General features: G+C 43.5%; 2 protein-coding genes across 3 annotated transcripts in view; one reads left to right on the forward strand and one right to left on the reverse strand.

Moving 5' to 3' along the window:
- The first annotated feature begins 6356 nt into the window (after positions 1 to 6356).
- Positions 6357 to 16287, forward strand: gopc (golgi-associated PDZ and coiled-coil motif containing). 2 transcript variants are annotated; one of them, XM_023999523.2, is made up of 9 exons: positions 6357 to 6924; positions 10003 to 10167; positions 10486 to 10509; positions 11353 to 11528; positions 11805 to 11970; positions 12078 to 12173; positions 12301 to 12465; positions 13001 to 13175; positions 13487 to 16287. In XM_023999523.2, the coding sequence occupies exons 1-9, from the start codon at positions 6655 to 6657 to the stop codon at positions 13603 to 13605; spliced, it is 1356 nt and encodes a 451-aa protein (XP_023855291.1). In that variant the 5' UTR covers positions 6357 to 6654; the 3' UTR covers positions 13606 to 16287. The 2 variants fall into 2 exon arrangements, with proteins under 2 accessions (XP_023855291.1, XP_023855292.1); XM_023999524.2 differs by lacking the exon at positions 10486 to 10509 and having other exon boundaries at positions 6360 to 6924.
- Positions 16288 to 17349: 1062 nt separating this feature from the next.
- dcbld1 (discoidin, CUB and LCCL domain containing 1) overlaps positions 17350 to 23250 on the reverse strand; it is a 41707-nt gene continuing 35806 nt past the window's right edge. Inside the window, exon 15 of the mRNA XM_023999526.2 lies at positions 17350 to 19219. Within this exon, the coding sequence (XP_023855294.1) occupies positions 18657 to 19219 (563 nt within the window). The 3' untranslated portion in view covers positions 17350 to 18656. The remainder of the gene's footprint in view (positions 19220 to 23250) is intronic.

Below are 23250 nucleotides of genomic sequence, written 5' to 3' on the forward strand. Positions count from 1 at the left end.
AAAAGTTGTATAGGATATCTGACATATAACCCCTAACTTGAGTACAGTCCTAGCCAATGAGAACCAAGAGGGTCTAGCTTCGTCATTCCTGACTGGGAAAGGCCTTGTTTCTAGGCCGTAGAAAATCCTACATCCATCTCATTAGATCAGAACAGGTTGGTTCAACAGTGATTCATATTACTGTTTGCATCCTAAATAAAGGATAGTTGTGTTTTGCTGCATAACACTTATATTATTTGTTTACTTATATGATGTGGATCATTGTCAGTTATTAGATATTTAAGCTTCTGTAAACAAAATAACACCAATGGTATAATAACACTTTAAACAGGTAGTTTGTAAATTGTAGAATGTGTTTGCTTTGGGGCCACATTGGTAAGTAAACTTATGTAAATTAGACAGTCACAGAGGATTTCTTCTGAAAACTGGTCAGACATAGCACTTTCCATTCAGCTTCAGGCAACTTGATTATAGTCTTGATCACACCTGTAGTGATCACTTCTATCCGTTACACCCATTGTTGCTTATCCATTGTTCACTAGATATTATCAATGGATTACACCCAACACAATGTTGAAAAACAGAATGCTTCCCACCACTAGAACACAGAATTAGACTTGGGCTGGACTGTCGCCAATGCTGCCACCAATGTAGCCAGAAGAAAGTGAATGCTGCAACAGGGACTCTAACCAGGCTCATACGTGCAAAGTGAACTCTAATGGCCGTTGCCATGAAAAACCTAGTAGGCCTCTGGGCAGAGGCAGTAGTCCTAAAATGCTGGCAATGCCTTGTTAGTTGTACAATAGCCTAAGTATATAACATGATTGACACAACATAATAATCATCATGAAACGGCCTTGAAGTCCCATACGGTAGGAAGCCAACATAATTCATTATTTACATTAGCCTGTTAACTGGATTGAATGGCTTAACTGATCATATTCCAGACTCGTTATAGTTCCAAATACCATTCAGTTCACCGGGGGAATTGAAACCAAACAGATCTTCTATTTCCACATTTATGATTAATTCATTTCCCATCATGAAAATGTATCCCCATTCCCAATCAAATACCTCATCCATACCACAAAAAACAGACAAATACAGTTCCCAATCTGGAACCCTCATAAAATCTGACATAGGACCAGTATCCCAAAGTATTAAGTCAAAAAAAAAACACATGAAACAGCATTAGCATTAATAAAATAAAATAAACGTAAGGCTACTATTATATTACAACTATTCGGTGACAACTGGTTATTAACAATTGGTTGTTAACACTTTTTTTTTTATATACACTACCGCTTCAAAAGTTTGGGGTCACTTAAAATGTCCTTGTTTTTGAAAGAAAAGCACATTTTTGTCGTCAGCGTAGTGTCCAGAGCATGGAGGCTACCAGAGACAGGCCAGTACATCAGGAGACAGTGGAGGGGCCGTAGGAGGGCAACAACCCAGCAGCAGGACCGCTACCTCCGCCTTTGTGCAAGGAGGAAGGCAGGAGCACTGCAGAGCCCGCCAAAATGACCTCCAGCAGGCCACAAATGTCAGTTGCTGCTCAAACGGTCAGAAACAGACTCCATGAGGTGGTATGGAGGCCCGACGCCACAGGTGGGGTTGTGCTTACAGCCCAACACCGTGCCAGGACGTTTTGCATTTGCCAGAGAACACCAAGATTGGCAAATTCGCCACTGGCGCCCTGTGCTCTTCACAAATGAAAGCAGATTCACACTGAGCCACGTGACAGACGTGACAGAGTCTGGAGACGCCGTGGAGAACGTTCTGCTGCCTGCAACATCCTCCAGCATGACCGGTTTGGCGTGGGTCATCATGGTGTGGGTGCATTCTTTGGGGGGCCGCACAGCCCTCCATGTGCTCGCCAGAGGTAGCCTGACTGCCATTAGGTACCGAGATTAGATCCTCAGACCCCTTGTGAGACCATATGCTGGTGCAGTTGGCCCTGGGTTCCTCCTAATGCAAGACAATGCTAGGCCGTCATGTGGCTGGAGTGTGTCAGCAGTTCCTGCAAGAGGAAGGCATTGATGCTATGGACTGGCCCGCCGTTCCCCAGACCTGAATCCAATTGAGCACATCTGGGACATAATGTCTCGCTCCATCCACCAACGCCACGTTGCCACCACAGACTGTCCAGAGTTGGCGGATGCTTTAGTCCAGGTCTGGGAGGAGATCCCTCAGGAGACCATCCGCCACCTCATCAGGAGCATGCCCAGGCGTTGTAAGGAGTCATAAAGCACTGGAGCCACACACACTACTGAGCCTCATTTTGACTTGTTTTAAGGACATTACATCAAAGTTGGATCAGCCTGTTAGTGTGGTTTTCCACTTTAATTTTGAGTGTGACTCCAAATCCAGATAATTTTGTGTGATTTTGTTGTCAGCACATTCAACTATGTAAAGAAAAAAGTATTTAATAAGAATATTTCATTCATTCAGATCTAGGATGTGTTATTTTAGTGTTCCCTTTATTTTTTTGAGCAGTGTATATATAAAATATTATTTATTGTGTGGTCTTATTATGTGTGTAAAACTGAATAAACAGAGTTTAAAAAATTAAAAAATTAAAATGTAAAAGACTCAAGGTCACAGAATATTACAGCTGCAATATAGGMGGTTGGAACCAACATTATTTTCCAATTGTTTCCACTTTTTTTTCCGTTACATTGTTCCAACCAACAAAATAAACTTCTGAACTGGTTCATTTCATTCCTTTCTGTTCATTTTTAACCTGTGAAATCAACCTTTTTAGCTCATTAATTTACTTCACCAATCAGTGCAGATAGGGCAGGCAAGCTAGTTGTTTACATGCGTGATGGACAGACAAGTGTTGCTTATGGCACAAGATGTGACTGACATTTTATGGGTGGGGAGAGAGCGAGAGAGGGTTGAGGAGCAGGCTTGAAGTGCTAGACATCTTGTTAGCTAACAAGCTTGAGCTAGCAAGCTTGTGTGTGCAGAGCGGCACCAGAATTAAATACATGTCTTAGTTTTTAAAATTTTAAATACAACGTGAAATGTTATAACTAGACCTATAGGCCTTAATTATCATTCTTCTGTCTAATAAAAAATATWAATTCCTCTCTCACATCAGTACAGTAGCCTTTGCTTCGGCGGTAGAGGGGTAGGTAGCCTAAACATGATGCACACCTTGGCAAAGATTTTCAGCTTGCAGGCAGACACTGGAATAAGTTTATGAGTGACTGAGTGAGGGCTTTGCATAGGCGCGTTGTTGAGTTTTTTTTGTTGGACTAGAAYAAAATGCCTGGAACGTAAAATAATGTTATTAACCGGTTTACATGCTTTTAAAATCACGGTTCTGTTCCGGAACAGTATGGATTACATTTGTTTCCGTTTCTGTTACTTAAATAATTAAGTTATTTTCCGGTTTTCGGTTCTGTTCCCTGAACAGGTTCCAACCCCTGTGCAATATGTACATTTTTGGGCGACCTGACCAAATTCACATAGAAATGTGAGTTATAGATCTCTCTTTCGCATTGAAATCAAGTGTAAGACGCAGTAGATCTCTTCTATGTGCATTATTTCTATGCTTCCCGTTCTTAAGTTTTGTTTTTACTTTCGGTTTTGTACACCAACTTCAAAAGCTGAAAAATATTTTMGGTTATGGAAAATTTAGATGGTTTAGAATGTACAATTATTCTCTATACTATACTTGCTTGTTTTGTCACAAACTGAAATTAAGCAAACTATTAGTATATTAGCAACCAGGAAATGCCGGAGCGATTTCTGCATAGTGCTTCTTTAAGTCAAATCGAGCAATATCCCACATTACATCTTATTAGTAATACATTTCTTGTTTTAGAAACATTACTAAGCATGCTCATCAGTTTTTTGGTGAAAATTTTGCAGAAAATATATTTTCTAATCTACCTGCCACAGTGGCTGGAATACAAAAAAGTTAGTTTTAGGCCCTGCTCCTAGTGCAAGGCCTAACAATGGAAGTCGGTGTCCCAAAGGCGGGAAGACAGGCGGTCTGCTTATCGTGGAGCAAACCCTTTCGCTTCGCCGCCTCTTCTTCTTTGGGATTGGGTTGGCGGATCGCATTCAAATTTGAAAGTGCATACACCGCCACCTACTGTACTGGAGTGTGAGGACAGTCCCAGCCTACCTACATTAAATTCTCTTAATTAGTTCTGTTCCTCAAAGAAAGTGAAAAAGCCCTAGACACCACGTCCTCACCCCATTCTCTCCTGCCCTCAATCATGTCCACATCTACACTTGGTTTCAGAAACATCCATGGAGGAACGTTCCCCAATGCAATTGGCAGCCCTATCTCTCTCTCCCCCAGTCCATATTCTACCAGTAAGATGTCCTTCTGAACTCCCTTTCAACCTCACCCAGTAGGCTAATGCAAGTTTGTCCTGCCTTATCCTCAGTGGCAGTTCCCCACTATCCACCTACAATGCCTCAACAGGTGTCGTCCTGAAGGCACCCACGCACAGTCTAAGGACCCTTGACGGTATCCTATGCCGTAGTACTGTTTTGGCTGCCAATCCATATACAAAGCACCCATAATCCAAAGATGACCTGATCAATGCCTGATACATATACAACAGTGTTGGTGTATTCAACCCTCAATCATACCCTGCTACTGCTTTCGTGAGGTTCAGCACCTTCCTACATTTAATTTCAATATACTCAACATGTCCCTTCCATATAAGACTCTCATTAAACCCCATACCTAAATACTTAAACTCKGACACCATATATTTGCAGCCTAAAATCGGTAACCTTCCTCCTCGAATACACCATAAAGCAGGACTTGGCCACAGACATCCTAAACCCCCCATGTTAGAGACCAATCTTCCACAACTCTCACAGCTTCTTGCATCTTRCTCATCACACATTTGACATCCCCACCTCTCTTCCATACTCTTCGGCATACAAAGCCACGCCTACTCCCTGTCCCACCTCCTTAAAGATGCAATTTGCAGAGAAATCACTGCCATTTCCTGGTTGCCAAAATTCAAATAGTTAGCCTAATTTCAGTTTGTGACAAAAAAGSAGTCAATATAAAGAATCGTTTTACCATCTAAACCACTGTGAAATATATTTTCCATAACCAAAAATATTGTATTTTCKGCTGTTTGAAGCTGGTGTATAAAAGTGAAGGTAAAAGATGCAAAAATTAAACTTACAAACAGGCAGCATAGAAATAGTGCACATGGAACAGATCTACCGCATTTAAGACTTGCTTTCTATGAGAATGACAGATCTATAACTCACATTTCTATGTGAATTTGGACAGATCGCCCAAAATGTTACATATTGCAGCTTTAAATATGTKATCTATCATCAGGGTTAACAACACCGGACTAACTACACTTTGCTGAGAAGAAACATTGCCCACTTAAAACCACACTGACAATTCTGACCCCACCTTCACCCGTATGACTCGATCGAACTTGATCAACAACCCTTCCCTCCACATGGTATTGAAAGCTTTCTCAATGTCAAAATACACAACACTCATCACCTCTTTTATTGTCAGGGCCTTGGCTATGTCTGTGCTAACTGTCATCAGGGCATCCATGGCAGACCTCCCTCTCCTGAACCAACTCTGTGCTACGCTCATCAAACGCTTAGCCCTCCAACACCCTTGTCATCTCAAACACCCTTGTCATCTCAAACATGCCCTTACGAAAAAAGATTGCAGTCAGAGTGCAGTATAACTTCAGTGCACTGCAGTATGCTGCAAATACTGCGTCCAAAATACTTTTATGCAGTAATTTGCAGTGTAACTGCAATAAGAGTGCAGTTCACTAAAGTTATTCTGCAATTACTGCGTCCAAAATACCACAGTCAACTGCAGTTACTGCACTTTCAAAGCTGTAATATTTTTTGTAAGGGTAGAGAACTCATCCATAGCTTCTCCTGACTCCCCTTTTCTCTTTAAGACATCTCCATGCTCCTTTAACTTTTCAATACGTCACTTCTTATCATAACACAGGTGCTCACATCTATGAACCGCTGCATTTGTCTTTTCTTTACTTGATACAGCTGTGACGTTTTCTTCTACCAACACTGGAATTCCAACTCTGCTTTTACTCAGCTTCGCCTCTTCGCAGTAAACTGTCCCAAAGCTCAACAGAGATCGACTATCTCTGCTATCGATATATTTTTCTCTGCTGTGTGGCAGACTGTTGTAGTCGATTAATAGCTTTAAAATGTGGCGGATAAATAAAGATGTCCCACTCAGGCCATTTACAATTGAAAAAAAATGGTCACAGTTCCGGTCTGCTTAAGGGGTGTTTCTCCCATAGGCACCAATGCATTAGCTGCTGGGTCTGGTCCGCTTAGTTCATTGATTTGTATATGAACCAGAAAAAAGGAGCGAGTGAAATGTCTCGCTTCCTGTTTCATCTCTGATAACTATGATCCATATCCGATTTCMGATTTCCTGATATGATTAGGGGTTGGGAAAGAACGAAGTTCATTCAATTTAGCTAGTCTTTTCTGAAACGTAACTGTTTCGTATGATTTGGGCATTTAGAGTACGGTGTAACTCAAGTATTACGATTCAGTAAACGTACAAAGGCAAAGCGCTGTTTTTATTTGTGAAAAGAAGCGGCTAGGTTAGCCAGCTAGATTTAGKTAAAGCCTTTAGCCTGCACTGTTGAAATGTCTGCCTCGGCCGGTGTCTCTCCGTCAGCCCAGGGCACTGCACTGGTCAGTCCAGGCACGGGGATGTCCATGTTTCGGTGGCTTGAGGTTCTTGAGAAGGAGTTTGACAAGGCGTTTGTTGACGTCGATTTACTACTGGGAGAAATCGATCCAGATCAAGCTGACATCACCTACGAGGGTCGTCAAAAGATGACAAGTCTCAGCTCCTGTTTTGCTCAGCTTTGCCACAAAGCCCAGACAATTTTTCAACTTAATCACAAAGTCGAGGTGAGCACAAGCTTTTCTTGTATCAACGTTAAAAAGTATGTGTATGATCATCTGGTATGTAAGCGTATGCTGGTTATGTATGAATTATTAAATAGCTGTCAGAATGTCACTTTCCGTGACAGTGCGTCTCTGCCCATCCAGCTGACTGTCAATTGAAATAGCTAATTGACYTAGCTAATCAGGCATCACACACACACGATTTGAGTGCCCCTCCACGTTGCCAAATCTATTGATGAGAGAAACAAAATGAAGGATCATCCTAACCCTTACTCCACATATGACCTCACCATGCTCACATTAATGAATGTTTGATCAGGAGTGTAGTTGACTCTGTCAACAAGACTTTCCCAGCAATTCCTGACTACCATAGAGCTCTTATTACTGCTTGTAAATCAATACTGAATTTCAGCCTTCAGCTTCAGCTCAATGTATTGCTGAGGCCAGGAAATCTGGCTTTACACAAGCAGTTGGCCCCCAACAACACTAGAACTACATTGCCTATTAGGCTATTTGACGTGGCTAAAGTAAACAACATTTGTGGGAAATCCGCTATCATGCAATTTGCGAAATGCCTAAGGTTTCTGTCCACTGGCAGAGTGTGTGACCATTTCAAATTATTCTAAGATATATTTAGAGAAAATAGGTTAGATCTGCATTGTTACATCCTTACCTAGGCCTACATGTTTTCCACCGGCCTACAGTAGTTTTATGAGCTAATGGTAGGTTGATACAATGGTCATATTAGATGGTGGTCGTCCCCAYGTCAGGTATCGGGTTTATAGCAGGAAGGGTAGGTCAGAAGCTCATGCTAAATATACATCAAAGGCCCCCAAAAATCCATGCCTTTTGCGGCCAGTGGCCATTGTGCCCTTCTCCCTGAGTGCTGTGTGCTCCATCACGTGATTGGGTCTTTCTCACAGGCTACAAGTGAAGACAGACACATCGGATCAAATTCCGAGGTGCATATTGAAGATATTGGAAGAACGTCCACATTTACTTTTCGTCAGCCAACAAGATGAGTAGGCATAATGGACAGCAAAAGCACTAGCCTATGTCAATCTACTATCCTCCAGAGTACAAAAGTCGACCTATTCTGTGCGAGAAATAAATATTTGTTTACTACATTCTTTTGGTTACTACATGATTCCATATGTGTTATTTCATAGTTTTGATGTCTTCACTATTATTCTACAATGTAGAAAATAATAAAGAAAAACCCTGGAATGAGTAGGTGTGTCCAACCTTTTGACTGGTACTGTATGTGTGAAATTTGTTTTGATTTAGAATGGACCATTATCATGCACTTGTATCGAAACAGGGGCATCGGGAAAAAATAGATGTCATCTATGCACTTAAATAGCGAATTGAGGACACTTTTCCCCATGGTTTATTTTCATGCCAGGCAGGTAGGCTATACTTCTGTTGTAAATATAAGCAAAGTGCTTAATATTAGGGAAGTTGAGGCAATAAATATAGTAGGCCTAGCCTATAGGAAGCTGGTGCGATTCTCCTCTTTTTAGTAGAGGCGTGTTTTCTCACGCAATTGCATAGCCTATTGAAATGTTGCGCAGCATGAGRTCATGGGTTCTCATGAAGTGTTTGATTAGATTTTCAAATACATTTGCATTGTCGTCAGTGATTAGAGGGACAATAGAGTGCTGAGTACCAGGCAGTTAGCAAGTTTGGTAGGCTACTAATGACCAGCAGCATCAGAGCTTGGAGAAGCCTAATCACCGTGACTATACGGTCACGTGGAATTTGACTGCCGTCATGACTCGTGACCGCCGATGCGGCGGTAATACGGTCACCGCAACAGCCCTATATAGGCCTGCCCTACTAGACTGTTATTGATTACCAAACATAAAAAAGTGATTGCTCAGCTATTAAGACTTCCTCAGCCTCGTCTCCGGACTGTTACTCAGGTATAGTTTATCAGGAAGAGGTCAGCCGGACGCCTGTCTTTTCCTTCCTTCATGCTTAGAGAGCACATTGTTTAGGAGCAAGGATATAGAGACTCCAACCACGAGACACACATTCCACACTTGCCCAACACTCTGTGTCACATCAGGAAGTCCTGCCCCTTTTTGACATGTGTGTGTGTGTGTGCATTTGTCTGCTTGCATGTCTGTATGTGTCTTTGTATTTTGTCGGTTGGTTTGGCGTGCGATGCCAGCAGCTGCACTGTGTAGGCTAATGTTTCTCCTGATGTAGCATACAGCCACCTGTGTGTCCAGACATGTGGGCTGCCTCAGTCTGAATAGAGGCCAAAGTGGTCAGCAAACAGACACACACTCCTAATGTCCTGAATTATTTAAACTTTTGTCCCCTACTACCCTACATTTGAGGAGTAAATACAGGCTAAACTGTCTTAAATGGTGGGTTGTACTATAGAATATTCTAGGCCTGTTTGATTTAGACTGGGTCTCTATTATAATGAAGGCCTGCCTGATTACTGCAATGATAGATGAGTCTCTGTCTGAGGATGATGATTGATAAATCATTTAGGAGACAGGTAGTATAGTACTCAGTTAGATTCACATGATATAATCACACTCCTCTTTCATCATCATAGGTGGAGTGAATCCTAACCTTATTCAAAGCATACTGTGGATCAATTCATTCCTTCAGCTGTGACATGCAGGTGGCCCCAGTTCAATGGCATAAATAAATAGATGAATTGTTCTCTGCACTCAACTCTGCTTCCCATGTTGCCAAGCTGAATAAGCTCCAGAGACGAGCACAAATTATATTTTTTTCCCCAGGGTTTTGTTGTGTACAATAGACAACCTTCAGCGCAAGATCTGTAGGCCAATTCATTTTGGCACAATTCATTCAGGCTTGAATAACAAGGAGCCTGCTTTCTAAGAAAAATAGTATTGAAAAATCTGATAGAGAGCAGAGTGGAAATGTAAAACGGGAAAAATGGAATTTGATCGGTGTTGGGATAATGATTTGGGCCTGGTACACTTGACTTGACTAAACATACATGATGATGAGGGTTCCTAAGAATCTAGGAAGTCTGAAGAAGCGTACAATTATGTAACTCTGTCTGTCTGACTCTCTCTCCCTCTCCTCCAGGCTCAGCTGGTTGGCCTGCGATCGGAGCTGACTGACGTGCAGGCAGAGAAGGTGGTGGTGGAGAGGGAGGTCCACGACCAGCTCCTCCAGCTCCATGCCATGCAGCTGCAGCTTCACGCCAAGGCTGGACAGACCGTGGACTCGGACTCCATCAAAGACAGGATGGTAGGGCACCGACCACACACCCTCACACCCACACTACTCTCGCTCTAGTTTCTACTTTGTGATTCCTACTGTGGTTTCAAGGTTTCTTATGTCGCAGTTCCGTCCGAGAATAAAACTACCTGTATACGTCTTGGACATTCTTGGGAAGAAATACAAATACCTTTTTTTTTACCTTTGTTGATGCGTTACTGTACCTGAATCTGGTATACCTGCTAAGGTTCCAGTGGGCCTGTAAAGTGGTAAATGGTCACATTCTTCCCCACTGCTTGGCTGTGATTTTCTAACCTCTTACCCCTTCTCTGTTCTTCTCACCTTAAGCCTGTTCCCTCAGTGGAGGAGATGGTAAGTGTGTGCATGTCCTCTGTGTGTGTGGTTTTTTGGTTGGGGATAGCTGTGCGTCTGTGTCTGTACTCATCCCACCCTCAAGGTCTGTCTTTTCCTGCTCTTGCTAACAACAGTTCATCAACAAGTCCAACAGGCTGTCTATGGGGCTCATGCTAGCAATGACTGACAGTGACAACAGATCTGGAATTATTGTAGCTTTGTTGCATTGTCTGTTATTGCCTATTCATGTATGTCCGTGTTGCCCCATTTGATTGGAATGTGCATGTTTTGATACTTGGAACGTGTTTTGTTTCAATAGTCAAAAAAGCGCAAAGGGAAGTCAATGATTTCCAGGATGTGTGTGTGTGTGAGTAACCCAGTTTGCGTGTTGTTCATTCTTAATCAGCAGAAGTGTCAATGCTTTGAACTTATGACAGCCAAACCCACAGTCACCTATCTTGTTTGTGTGTATGTTGTCAAGTAGATATTTCATTTCTGCTTCACCGATACTGTGTATTGTATCCATGTTTTTGTGACATGGTCTTTGTGGCTGCAGCCCAGCCTGTGAGGATGCAGCAGTGGACTGCTCTTTTCCTGCTCCCTGTCCTGCGGGCCGGCTGCAGTGCCTGTCAACTGCGCTTCCTCTAATGTTGATCAGAGGAGACTGCTCCAACCTCCAGTCATGGCCCATTCTCTCTGACTCCTCAGTGGAGCAGGGATGGGTCTCTGTACAGCAAAGTGCCAAAGCTGATAGGAGTAAAGCACTTGCACTCTATCTTTCTCTGTAGAGTTTAACTCAACCATTTCTCTTTGTGTGTGTGTGTGTGTGTGTGTGTGTGTGTGTGTGTGTGTGTGTGACAGGAGAGGGAGCTGCAGGCCAACAAGAAGGAGAAGGTGAAGGAAGTGAAGTTGGAGGCAGAGGTCAAGCTGCATAAGAAGGAGAATGAGGCCCTCCGCAGGCACATCGCCGTACTGCAGGCTGAGGTCTACGGGGCCAGACTGGCAGCCAAGTACCTGGACAAAGAGCTGGCTGGAAGGTAACCCTAACTCCAGCTCCAACCCTAACTCCAGCTCCAACCCTAACTCCAGCTCCAACCCTAACTCCAGCTCCAACCCTAACTCCAGCTCCAACCCTAACTCCAGCTCCAACCCTAACTCCAGCTCCAACCCTAACTCCAGCTCCAACCCTAATCTTGACATAACGCAAATAGGATCTTCCCCTCCAAATTCCCAGATTTGAAATAGGGAGGGACTACCTGAAACCAATAATGCTGGCATTGGTAACTGGTTGTCTTTGGGTCCATTGTCTCCAGGGTTCAGCAGATCCAGTTACTGGGTCGGGACATGAAGGGGCCCGCTCATGACAAACTATGGAACCAGCTGGAGGCTGAGATCCACCTCCACCGCCACAAGACAGTCATCCGAGCCTGCAGGGGGCGCAACGATCCCAAGAAACCCCTACCGTCTCCAGTAGGGCATGTGAGTGGACATCAGAGCCATCGCTAGGGGATTGATCTTAATTGTAGTTAAGGTATTTTTACTGTTTGCTTTTCACTATTTATTTGCCTGTTCGATCTCTCCCTCAGGAAACCGATGTACTGAAGAAGACCCAAGGAGTTGGTCCTATTCGTAAAGTAGTTCTGGCCAAAGAAGATCACGAGGGACTTGGAATTTCAATCACGGTAACCTCCACCAATTTAGCCCAAACCAGAAAGTGTTAAATGCTATGTCTTAACCCGTAGTGTGTTGCTCATCTGTCATGGTCCATACCTTAATATGTGTGTGTGTGTCTTATTTCCGGATGGACAGGGTGGTAAGGAACACGGGGTGCCCATCCTGATCTCAGAGATCCATCCTACCCAGCCTGCGGAGCGCTGTGGGGGGCTCCATGTGGGTGATGCCATCCTGGCTGTCAACAGCATCAACCTGAGGGACGCCAAACACAAGGAAGCTGTCACCATCCTCTCACAACAGGTCAGACTCGGCTCCTGGGAGAGAAGGGCTGAGTGCTCGCATCTTGAATTCAGGCAAACGTAGCCTGCTGGTCCAGATATGTTTGCTTTGTTATGTTTGTTGTCATGCTATACATGTATGACATAATGACTGCATTGAAGCGTTGGTACATGTACACCAAGGGACCAGGCTAAGTAAAACCATTGTAAAAAGCTAAGACATTCCTTTTGGGATTTCAAAAGCCTTTATTGAGTTGGTGACACCTTTTTGTGTGAGTCTGTGTGACCATTTAGTGGTTAGCCTGGGGGTTAAGCTTTTACTGAGAGTCAGTCATCTCTCCTCTCTCTAAAACAGCAGTGGTGACCTCAGTCAGCCTACAACCGGAGGTTCATGAAGGTTCATGCTGGGGTTAGTCAATTTAGCCTGCGGGACTGCTGCTGTGCATTGGTGGGGAAAACAGTTAATCATGCCTCAGCAAACCAACAAATGAACTAAGTAAGCTCTTGTTAAGTTTTGTCTCACTCTCTGTGGTGTGTGTGTGTGTGTGTGTCTCCAGAGGGGAGAGATAGAGTTTGAGGTTGTGTACGTAGCCCCGGAGGTGGACTCTGACGATGAGAACGTGGAGTATGAGGATGACGGCGGCCATCGCTACCGGCTCTACCTAGATGAGCTGGAGGAGGGGTCAGCCGCCAGCAGGAACAACGGCACCGCAGACGCCGCATCGCTACAAGGTAAGTTATGTCTGCTGTACCTCATTATTCATAGAAAACGAACACATTGTTTTCATAGTAGTATGGCTTCATTTTAGTGTGCGTGCATTTTAAAGTGTTGTCTTCACATTTCGCTTGCTTTATACAAATGGGAGTCTTTGTGTTAATGTGAAAATGGACTTTAAAGAGTGCCAAAATGCCATATGAGCATATGTGAATGAACTGAAAATGTAGCGTTTCATCCACCTGAAATGCCCACAGAATGTGACGGTAGATGCTCCAGTAAAGAGAGAGTGTATTCATGTCCGTCTCTCTCTCTCTCTGTGCTGCAGCTCTGGAGAAGATGTCAGTGAGTGACAGCCCGGAGAACGGAGACACCGGGATCTCCAGTGAGACACCATCGGAGGAGACCCTGTCTAAGGCTGCTGAGTCCGGAGAGAGCTCGTCATAGAGAGAGAGAGGGAGGGAGGGAGGGGGGGAGCTGAAAGACTGAAGTGCATGTGTGTTTGTGTACTATACTGTATGAGATTTGAGAGACTGGACTGCACCAGAGTCCCCCGGAGGATATATGTGGGGATAGAGTTGACTCATCATTAAGTTGTTATGGAAACGCACTCGGAGCTCTGTTGATTCACGTCACTATCTTCGTGCAGTGGTGAGGAGCCAATGAGATGAGACCCGATATTGAGGAGAGGATGTGGGTCTAGTTTGGAGAAGATAGTAGAATCGATGGATGGTATATCCCTCAACTGAGTGGTATATTTCTCTGTTTGTGTATAGTTACTGATCCTTTTTGCCCCCACACTGACTACACTACCTTACTGGGACTGCCATGCTGGATACTATTTTACAAGGCAGAGAAAGATCTTCTCCCTTCATAAATGTTGGCTTTTATTTTTATCTTCCACATGTAGCTACTGTAGATGAGGGTTTTTCTCTCAACTTGAATGTTCATCTTCTACCACTGATTATGATATCGATGTTGAATCCCACGTCAAACCTGCACCGCTCTAAGATCCACCAGTAGGCCTAGTCCTTTGTTCAGAATGAGAGAGTTACATTCACCTACTTTATGTCAAAACAGAATGTACAGGGAAAGAATTCTAACTATATGAACTTTGAGGGTGTTCCATCTGTGTTTGATTAATGGTATCACAGAATGTCACCATAGTTCAGTGTTTAAATGCTGGATACATCTGTTTTTCAGTCCTCTGAGGACTCATTACACAATGTTTTTCTTTAATGACCCAGTGCACCAGTTAAAAAAAAAAAAAAATCAATATAAAATCATTTCTGAGTAGCAATTAGGTACCTTACTGTGATTTATTGTCAATTTAAAATGGTTAAATAGAAGCAAATTGCTCCTTAGCAACAGCAGTTTCTCAAGCAAGATTTTTGCTAGAACTGTCTGAGTGGTTTGAGTGAGGAGGGGAAAACTAGCTGTTATTGGCAGAGAGGTTTGGAACTCTCTTATTGGTCTATTAACAAATTTACCACCTGGTGATATCACCAGGCAGGCAAAAACTCCATCACACCAAAACTGCCTGAAACGTCAGGTGATCTTTTCAAACAGCTTTTATACTAAAAGGGCATTATCATAGTTAATGGTGTTTAACTGACCAGTGTTTGCAAAGTTGGGCTATATCTTCAACATTACACCGACAATGATATGATTAGTGTGTGTATAAAGCACTGCAAATTGAGTCGCCTGTAAGAGGAAGTGAGCGGTCAGGGGGACAACTCAAAAGGACAGAATAGGGAGACACTGGATTGGAGGGCCAAATCTTGTCTTTTCAGTTATTGTCACGTTGACAGAAAATAGAAGTGCAATGTCTTTATTTTTCCCCTCTTAAACTCAACTAGGATTTCTCCTTTGTTCTAGTCCCTTTTAACAAAGTACATATCTTGCCTTTTGTATGCATCTCCCAAAAGTCCATCGCTGGTTGGTTTTCCCACCCTTCTCTACTGCTGGTGTGCTGTGGTCTTGTGGTATCAGTGGCAGTCAAGCTGTGTCTTCAGACTCGTTAGGACCCAGAGATGACTGACAACAGTGTGTCTGCTGCACTGTGTTCTGATATCTTTTTCAAATGTATTTATTTCACCTTTATTTAACCAGGTAGGCCAGTTGAGAACAAGTTCTCATTTACAACTGCGACCTTGCCAAGATAAAGCAAAGCAGTGCGACAAAAACAACAGTTACACATAAACAAACGTACAGTCAATAACACAATAGAAAAAAATAAATGTACAGTCTGTCATAGGTTGGTAACCTTATCTGAGTGATGGGGGTTTGTTTTCCAGCTTTATTCAATTCATTTGACACAACCAAAAGGTTTCTGTATATTTATATTCTGTATATGCAAAGGTTAATAGCAATAGAATGTTTTTATGCACGATCCATTTATTCAAATTCACAAACTATCATCTTAGACTAGAAATAAATCTGTATATGCTATATTAATGTATTAGCTATTTTAAAATAAGAAATCGGTGCATTTCTGTAGATCATATTGGAATTTAGCTACTGTAGTAGCATCTCTACTTAATACAAATGTACCCCCATGGAGTGATTGTGGGGGGTGGGGGGTCATGACAATCTACAGCCTTGTGTACTAATGTTGATTTCATTCATGGCCATTTCTTATCAGTGAGGCTAAACTGCAGGTCCGGTTTTGGATGTAAATTGCGCTTTGATCTAACTCAAATGCTCTGCATGAAGGATGTGTCCAAGCCATGGAAAGTTCCCTGCTTAACGTTAGTGAAATGACAGAGCGGCACTAGAGACCGAGGCGTCATCCCAACACTGGCGCTGCATGTCATGCCATAAAGAATGTTCATCTTTCCGCTTGTTGCCAGTGATTTCGCCTAAAGGAACAAAGGCTCCCTTTTTGTACACAGTTTTTTACCCGACCTTGTTTTCTTAATGTTATTTTATTTTAAAAGGGGTCTCAAATCTGTACGTAATGTATAACAACGTTAAATAAACAAATGTATTTGCCCAATGTGGTCTGTGGATAGCCCGCCCAGCCGTCAGGGCTCAGATCTCTTGAAGGATTCAATCTTCACTAGGTTGAAATGTGAAGATCCAAATGTTTGAATGAGGAACAGAATGATAAAGTGGAAGTAATTTTTTCTGATCTGTTTATTATTGTTACTATAATATTGCTTTTGTTCAGTGAACCACAATGAACACCAGGGGGCGATGTAAACTGTAGAACCAGTCGGTACAGTGAGTTTATCCATACATGAAAATGGCAACATTCATGGCAATTATTCAGTGATTAATAGTAACAAGCATAGTAAAAATTTTGCTAATTAAAAGTTGATTCCAACTGCTGATCTTAGTTATGGTAAAAAAAAAAGATTTGCGAAAATACTTTTAAATAAGCTCCAATTTTAGATTTGAACCGTTTAAGCAGTTTCGATGGGAGGCACAGTACAAAACAGATGGGCCTTCAATCAATTGTATACTCCTCACATCCTTTCATCTCCTCAAAACCCATTAGGTCAGAGGGGAGGGACATCAGGCTTTCTCATCCAATTGGTTTTGAGGATACAGAGGACTTGAGTAGTATGCAATTGAGAAAAGGCCATACTCTTCAAGCTCATATGAACAAAGTCAGCAGTCTGCAAGAAGAGACATGACTGGAATTTGAGGGGATAAGCTGAATAGCTAGGAGCAGTGTGTTCACAGAGAGCTGCTCTGAGTCTGAGCTTTCATGTAGCTTTGGGTTAGAGGCTGGAGGTGTAAACAGTGTTCCACACCCCTGTGTGAACGACGAGGCCACTGGCAGACACACTCTGATCACAGCCACAAAACAGGCTCTGCTCAAGCCTAGTCTATCTCCATCAGACCATCACCCTACCCCCCGCTTCTGAAGAGACCAGTGACGTGTTATCAGGGTCCTCAGAGAGGCCGTCATACCCCCCAGCACCCAGCTCTCTCCCCTCGGTTGGGCCCATAGCTGGGAGGACTGGGCAGCAGCAGTGTCGCTGATCATCAGCTGCTTCCCCACGACTGACACCAAACTGCCACATTCCTCCACAGACAGACACAGGCTGAGTGGAGGTGGGGGATCCTGTAACTTCCTGCTTCTTTGGGCGCTGGGACTGGAATGCCGGGCATCCTAGGGCCGAGGCTACGGCTGCTGAGAAACACATTTTCACATAGTAAAGAGACCTTGACATGAAGAAGTCAACTGCTGGTGTTTTTATTCAGGGCTCAGCTTACAGCCAACATGCAGTAGACACACAGAACGCTTTGAAAGAGAGTGACATCACAGAGAGAGTCTGTAGAGAATAACCTCTCGCAGTACATGTACATACAACCCAGCTGAAAAGATTTCCCCAAAAGATTTCACAGAAATGAAAGAGTTCTTAGCTCGATCCTAAGTTCTGTCTTCAGTACACAGCAGCAACACCACACTCACAGGTGCTTTAAATACAGTCGACAGCATTTTTCATTTCTTTTTTCTTTCCTCTTGGCAATATACATTTTCAAACTATGCACTTGTATGTACACACCTATACACAATCGACTAGACTGTAGTATCGGTACCATTCAACATGGCTTTGTATTCAAGATCAATTTAAATGGAACTGGCCTGTATAGTAGTTCTTCACCTTGTCCAGTTAAACAGAGCATCTAGAAACACAGCTTTGTGATGTGTTGTAGTCCAGTTTACTCTCCTAAATCCCCAGCTGGACGTTTCTCAATACGCCAGACTAACTGTAAACACTCTGCCGTTGCCTTTTCATTGGCTCTCTGATCACACTGACCAGATCTGCCTCCAGACTGATACAGAGCAGCAATGCAGCCGTCGGCTTCAGAGCCCCCTGCAACATGGGGTCCCCCCCGTTGTGGGGGACCCCATGCGGTGACACCAGTCCTTTCAGTCACTTCATTCACAGTGTGTACTTACAATTATTTGTTAAGAGCACTGACTGACTTTGTAAAACATCCTATAGTAGGACCCGCTGGGGACAAATCTACCACTTTTAACTGGGGTGCTGCTTCKTTTAATAAAGCACTCTGCTTCCTCTATGCTTCCCTGCTGAAAGCAGCTTAACCTCAGACCGAGAGATTCTGAAAGCTTTATCATGACCTCAAAATATACTGTACAGTTAAGGAACGAAGTCACATTATTTCTTAATGTATGTTACAGTCACAAGCATCAGTCACAGTTGAGAATGAGGAGAAGCATTTTCCCATTTTTCAGGACATTTCCTGTCTCCACCATTTGCTTTTTAATAAATCACCCCACCCCTTAAAAAAAAATAGGACAGTTAAAGTAACCATCTGTATTTTCTTATTCACAAAATGTCTGTCAGCACAGCCTCCGATACAAACACAAACACTGTCGTCTCCCACATTCCCGAAAGTCAGTTGAGAAATAATTTACCGGTTGTGTTTGCTACAGTAAGCTCAATCTAAAACGGCCGTGAACTGATCAAAATCACAGTTTGACAGTTTAGTCCTGTAGTCCCAGACATGTTCCATCTTCAGGTTCCTCCAGAACTGCCCTCAGGGTCTGGTCTATGGTCCGGCCTATGGCCCATGGTGGGGGCCACCCTCACACAGTCCCTGGGGGTGGAGTAGGTTTCCAGCACGGCCGGCTTGGCCTGGGGCCTCTGGTAGTCTGAGAGGCCACTGCTCTGGCACACAGGCTTGTTCACCTTGGGGCTGTCGTAGACCCCCTCAGAGTTACTGTGTCCCCGGTCTATTTTGAGCTGGGGCATCTGGTAGCCCCCGGAGGAGCCCACCCCTGCCTTCCTGTCCAGGGTTTTAAAGGATGGGGTCTTGCTGAGGACCACACCTGGGACGCTGTAACTAGCCGGGTCGGGCAGGAACCCGTCCTTGTGGAAGGTGTGATGCTCAATGATGGGCGTGGCGTACTCTGGCTCCTGGTTGGTGAGAGGCAGGGCATACTGGTTGGCTGTGTGCAGGTAGTCGTAGTGGGTGGAGGGGTTGCTAGGATCCTCCTTGGTCTCCATGTCCATAGGCCGGAACGTAGAGCCCTTCCTGGCCACTGTGCCAACCCCAATCATCAGAGGCTGCTGGTACTCTGGAGGACAAGGACACAGGCCACTTAAGAACAGAACTGAATACTACCAACTTTATTACCAGTGTCCCGGTGATCAAACGTGACATTCTGTTTTGGAATGAACATATTAAAACACCAACTTAAAATTGTTTTCACTCAGTTATAATGAATTACATCACTCTGTTATAGATCAAAAGGACACCACTTTTTCAACACGGACATTATCTCTTTGATTTCTCTGCATATACAGGTAGCAGGTTTACAGTGCACAGGGAGCCTGTGATCTATCTAAATATAGAATATTCAACCCTGGCAGAGTATGTGAATCATCAATAATTGGTGCCCTGAAGGGAAGCTGTGGATTATTAACAGTAGCAGTAGACCATTACTCATCTGGCTGCCTCTCAGCCTGTCAGGAACTATTCAGCAGACTACTAGAGGACTTTCCAAAGTCAAGGATTACACTGGCTAGCCTCCTACTGGCTCCAGCTTTAATGATCAAACCTCTCCAGCTTACCCAGAATTACATGTAATTACTAATAAGAGCKAGAGAAGAGAGGATCGTCAACTGGCTTTTCAGGCCATTGTGTGATGTCTTCTTACTTTGTATGGTCGGTTCACACACTGAGCCAGGAGCTTACAATGAGTTCTAGATTACCTTGGCCATGGAGTGAGCAGAGAACTGTAAAGCAGAGAATTGTGTGCGCAAGAAGGGTCACAGTTACTGTGAATGGGGTTGTCTGTAAAGAGTGGAGAGCTTGACTTTCAGAGTTTACCACCACACACTGCCTGGGTGATGGAGTAATTATGGATCAATACAAGTAACCCAGCCTCTCGTGAAGGAAGATGGAAGTTCAATAGCAGGTGGTGGTGCCTAGGGCTGTTACGGTGACTGTATTACCACCACAACGGGACTCAAAGGGAGTCAAATTCCATGTGATCATTTAGTCACGGTGATTGGGCTTCTTCAAGCTCTGATACTGCTGATGGTCATTAGTAGCCTTCCAAACTTGCTAACTGGTACTCAGCACTCTATTGTCCCTCTAATCTCTCTGATATCAATGCAAATGTAATCGAAAATCTAATCAAACACTTCATGAGAGCCCATGAGCTCATGTTGTAAAACATTTCTATAGGCTATGCAATTGGGTGAGAAAACAGAGTGATGGCCTCTACTAAAAAGAGGAGAATCTCATCAGCTTTCTATAGGCTTTTCCTAATATTAAGTAGGGCTGGGCGATATGACGATGTATATTGTGTGACGATAAAAAAACTTTTATCGTTTCATATTATGCTCTCGTTTATTTCATTGTGTCGCAAATCACTCTATACGGCAATATTTTTAGTCAATTGGACGACGCACGTGCCGTGTGAAAGAAAATTTGCAACACAAACAAACATGGAGGAGAGTGAACGTGACATAGAACACAGAGACACGGAGCTCGTACCTAAAAGAGGGGCTACTTCGGTCGCATGGATGTGGTTTGGGTATGAAAAGTCTGACACAGACCAGAAAACAGTCCTCTGCAAAATATGCCGCAGGCCGGTCCCGACAACAGGCTCAAATACCACTAACCTCTTTTACCACCTATGCAAGAATCTTGTGAAACATTACGGAGAGAGTCTACGGATGAGACCCAAAAGTACAGTCGAGGGCTCAAAAACAAACCCCCAACTCAGACGTTGCAAGAGGCTTTTGCCCGCGGCAAACCGTATGGCAAAGAATCACAAAGATGGAAGGAGATAACAGCTGCCGTTACAACTTACATCTGCAAAGACATGGCCCCAATTTACACGGTCGAGAAACGGGGGTTTCGTGAGTTGGTGCTAACACTCGGCCCAAGGTACCAAATGCAAATTGATTTGTGACATGTATTAAATGCGAAAATAACATGCAAAGCGGGCAAGCCCCCCAAAATAAATAAATTATATATATATATTTTAGGCCTATATTTTCTTTGCAACTATAGTTGAAGTGTTTTCTATTTACCTTTTTATACATTAGTATTTTATATTTTGTTACATGCTTAATAGAAAATTTGCACAAAGGTTCTAAATAAGAGGAGAAATAACCTTTTATTTGTTGAGTAAAATTCAAAATGTAATAAGAAATAGGCCTTTACATGTGGTCATTTTATATAAACTATTTATTCATTGAATTGACAGAAAACGTGCAATATCGTGATATGTATCTTTATCGGGATATGAAATGACCTAAACTCAGCAAAAAAAGAAACGTCCATTTTTCAAAACCCTGTCTTTCAAAGATAATTTGTAAAAATCCAAATAACTTCACAGATCTTCATTGTAAAGGGTTTAAACACCGTTTCCCATGCTTGTTCAATGAACCATAAACAATTAATGAACATGCACCTGTGGAAAGGTAGTTAAGACACTAACAGCTTACAGACGGTAGGCAATTAAGATCACAGTTATGAAAACTTAGAACACTAAAAAGAGGCCTTTCTACYGACTCTGAAAAACACCAAAAGAAAGATGCCCAGGGTCCCTGCTCATCTGTGTGAACGTGCCTTAGGCATGCTGCAGGGAGGCATGACGACTGCAGATGTGGCCAGGGCAATAAATTGCAATGACCGTACTGTGAGACGCCTAAGACAGCGCTACAGGTAGACAGGACGGACAGCTGATCGTCCTCGCAGTGGCAGACCACGTGTAACAACACCTGCACAGGATCGGTACATCCGAACATCACACCTGCGGAACAGGTACAGGATGGCAACAACAACTGCCTGAGTTACACCAGGAACGCACAATCCCTGCATCAGTGCTCAGACTGTCCGCAATAGGCTGGGCTTGTAGGCCTGTTGTAAGGCAGGTCCTCACTAGACATCACCGGCAACAACGTTGCCTATGGGCACAAACCCACCATCGCTGGACCAGACAGGACTGGCAAAAAATGCTCTTCACTGACGATTCACGGTTTTGTCTCACCAGGGGTGATGGTCGGATTCYCGTTTATCGTTGAAGGGATGAGCGTTACACTGAGGCCTGTACTCTGGAGAGGGATCGATTTGGAGGTGGAGGGTCCGTCCGTCATTGTCTGGGGCAGTGTGTCACAGCATCATCGGACTGAGCTTGTTGTCATTGCAGGCAATATCAACGCTGTGCATTACAGGGAAGACATCCTCCTCCCTCATGTGGTACCATTCATGCAAGCTCATCCTGACATGACCCTCCAGCATGACAATGCCACCAGCCATACTGCTCATTCTGTGCGTGATTCCTGCAAGACAGGAATGTCAGTGTTCTGCCATGGCCAACGAAGAGCCCGGATCTCAATCCCATTGAGCACGTCTGGGACCTGTTGGATCAGAGGGTGAGGGCTAGGGCCATTCCCTCCAGAAATGTCTGGGAACTTGCAGGTGCCTTGGTGGAAGAGTGGGGTAACATCCCACAGAAAGAACTGGCAAATCTGGTGCAGTCCATGAGGAGGAGATGCTCTGCAGTACTTAATGCAGCTGGTGGCCACACCAGATACTGACTGTTACTTTTGATTTTGACCCCCCCTTTGTTCAGGGACACATTATTCCATTTATGTTAGTCACATGTCTGTGGAACTTGTTCAGTTTATGTCTCAGTTGTTGAATCTTGTCATGTTCATACAAATATTTACACATGTTAAGTTTGCTGAAAATAAACGCAGTTGACAGTGAGAGGACATTTCTTTTTTGCTGAGTTTGTCGGGATATGAGATTTTGGCCATATCGCCCAGCCCTAATATTTAGCACATTGTTTCTCTTTACAACAGAAGTATAACCTACCTGGCTGGCATGAAAATGAACCACGGGAAAAGCGTCCTCCATTCGCTATTTAAGTGCATAGATTACATCTATTTTCCCTGCCCCTGTTTTCGAGACAGGTGCATGATAATGGTTCATTCTAAATCAAAACAAATTTCACACATATATTATTTAGTATATGTAAAGACAAGATTAAATCAAGAATAGTCTGATGGGTGAGAATATTAGCCTATCACTTGTGAATTATCTATTATCACCAGCATAAGAAACAAAGTATTTTTTGCAACTCAC

This window comes from Salvelinus sp. IW2-2015, linkage group LG14, assembly GCF_002910315.2.
Source record: "Salvelinus sp. IW2-2015 linkage group LG14, ASM291031v2, whole genome shotgun sequence".
NCBI classification, from domain to species: Eukaryota; Metazoa; Chordata; class Actinopteri; order Salmoniformes; family Salmonidae; genus Salvelinus; species Salvelinus sp. IW2-2015.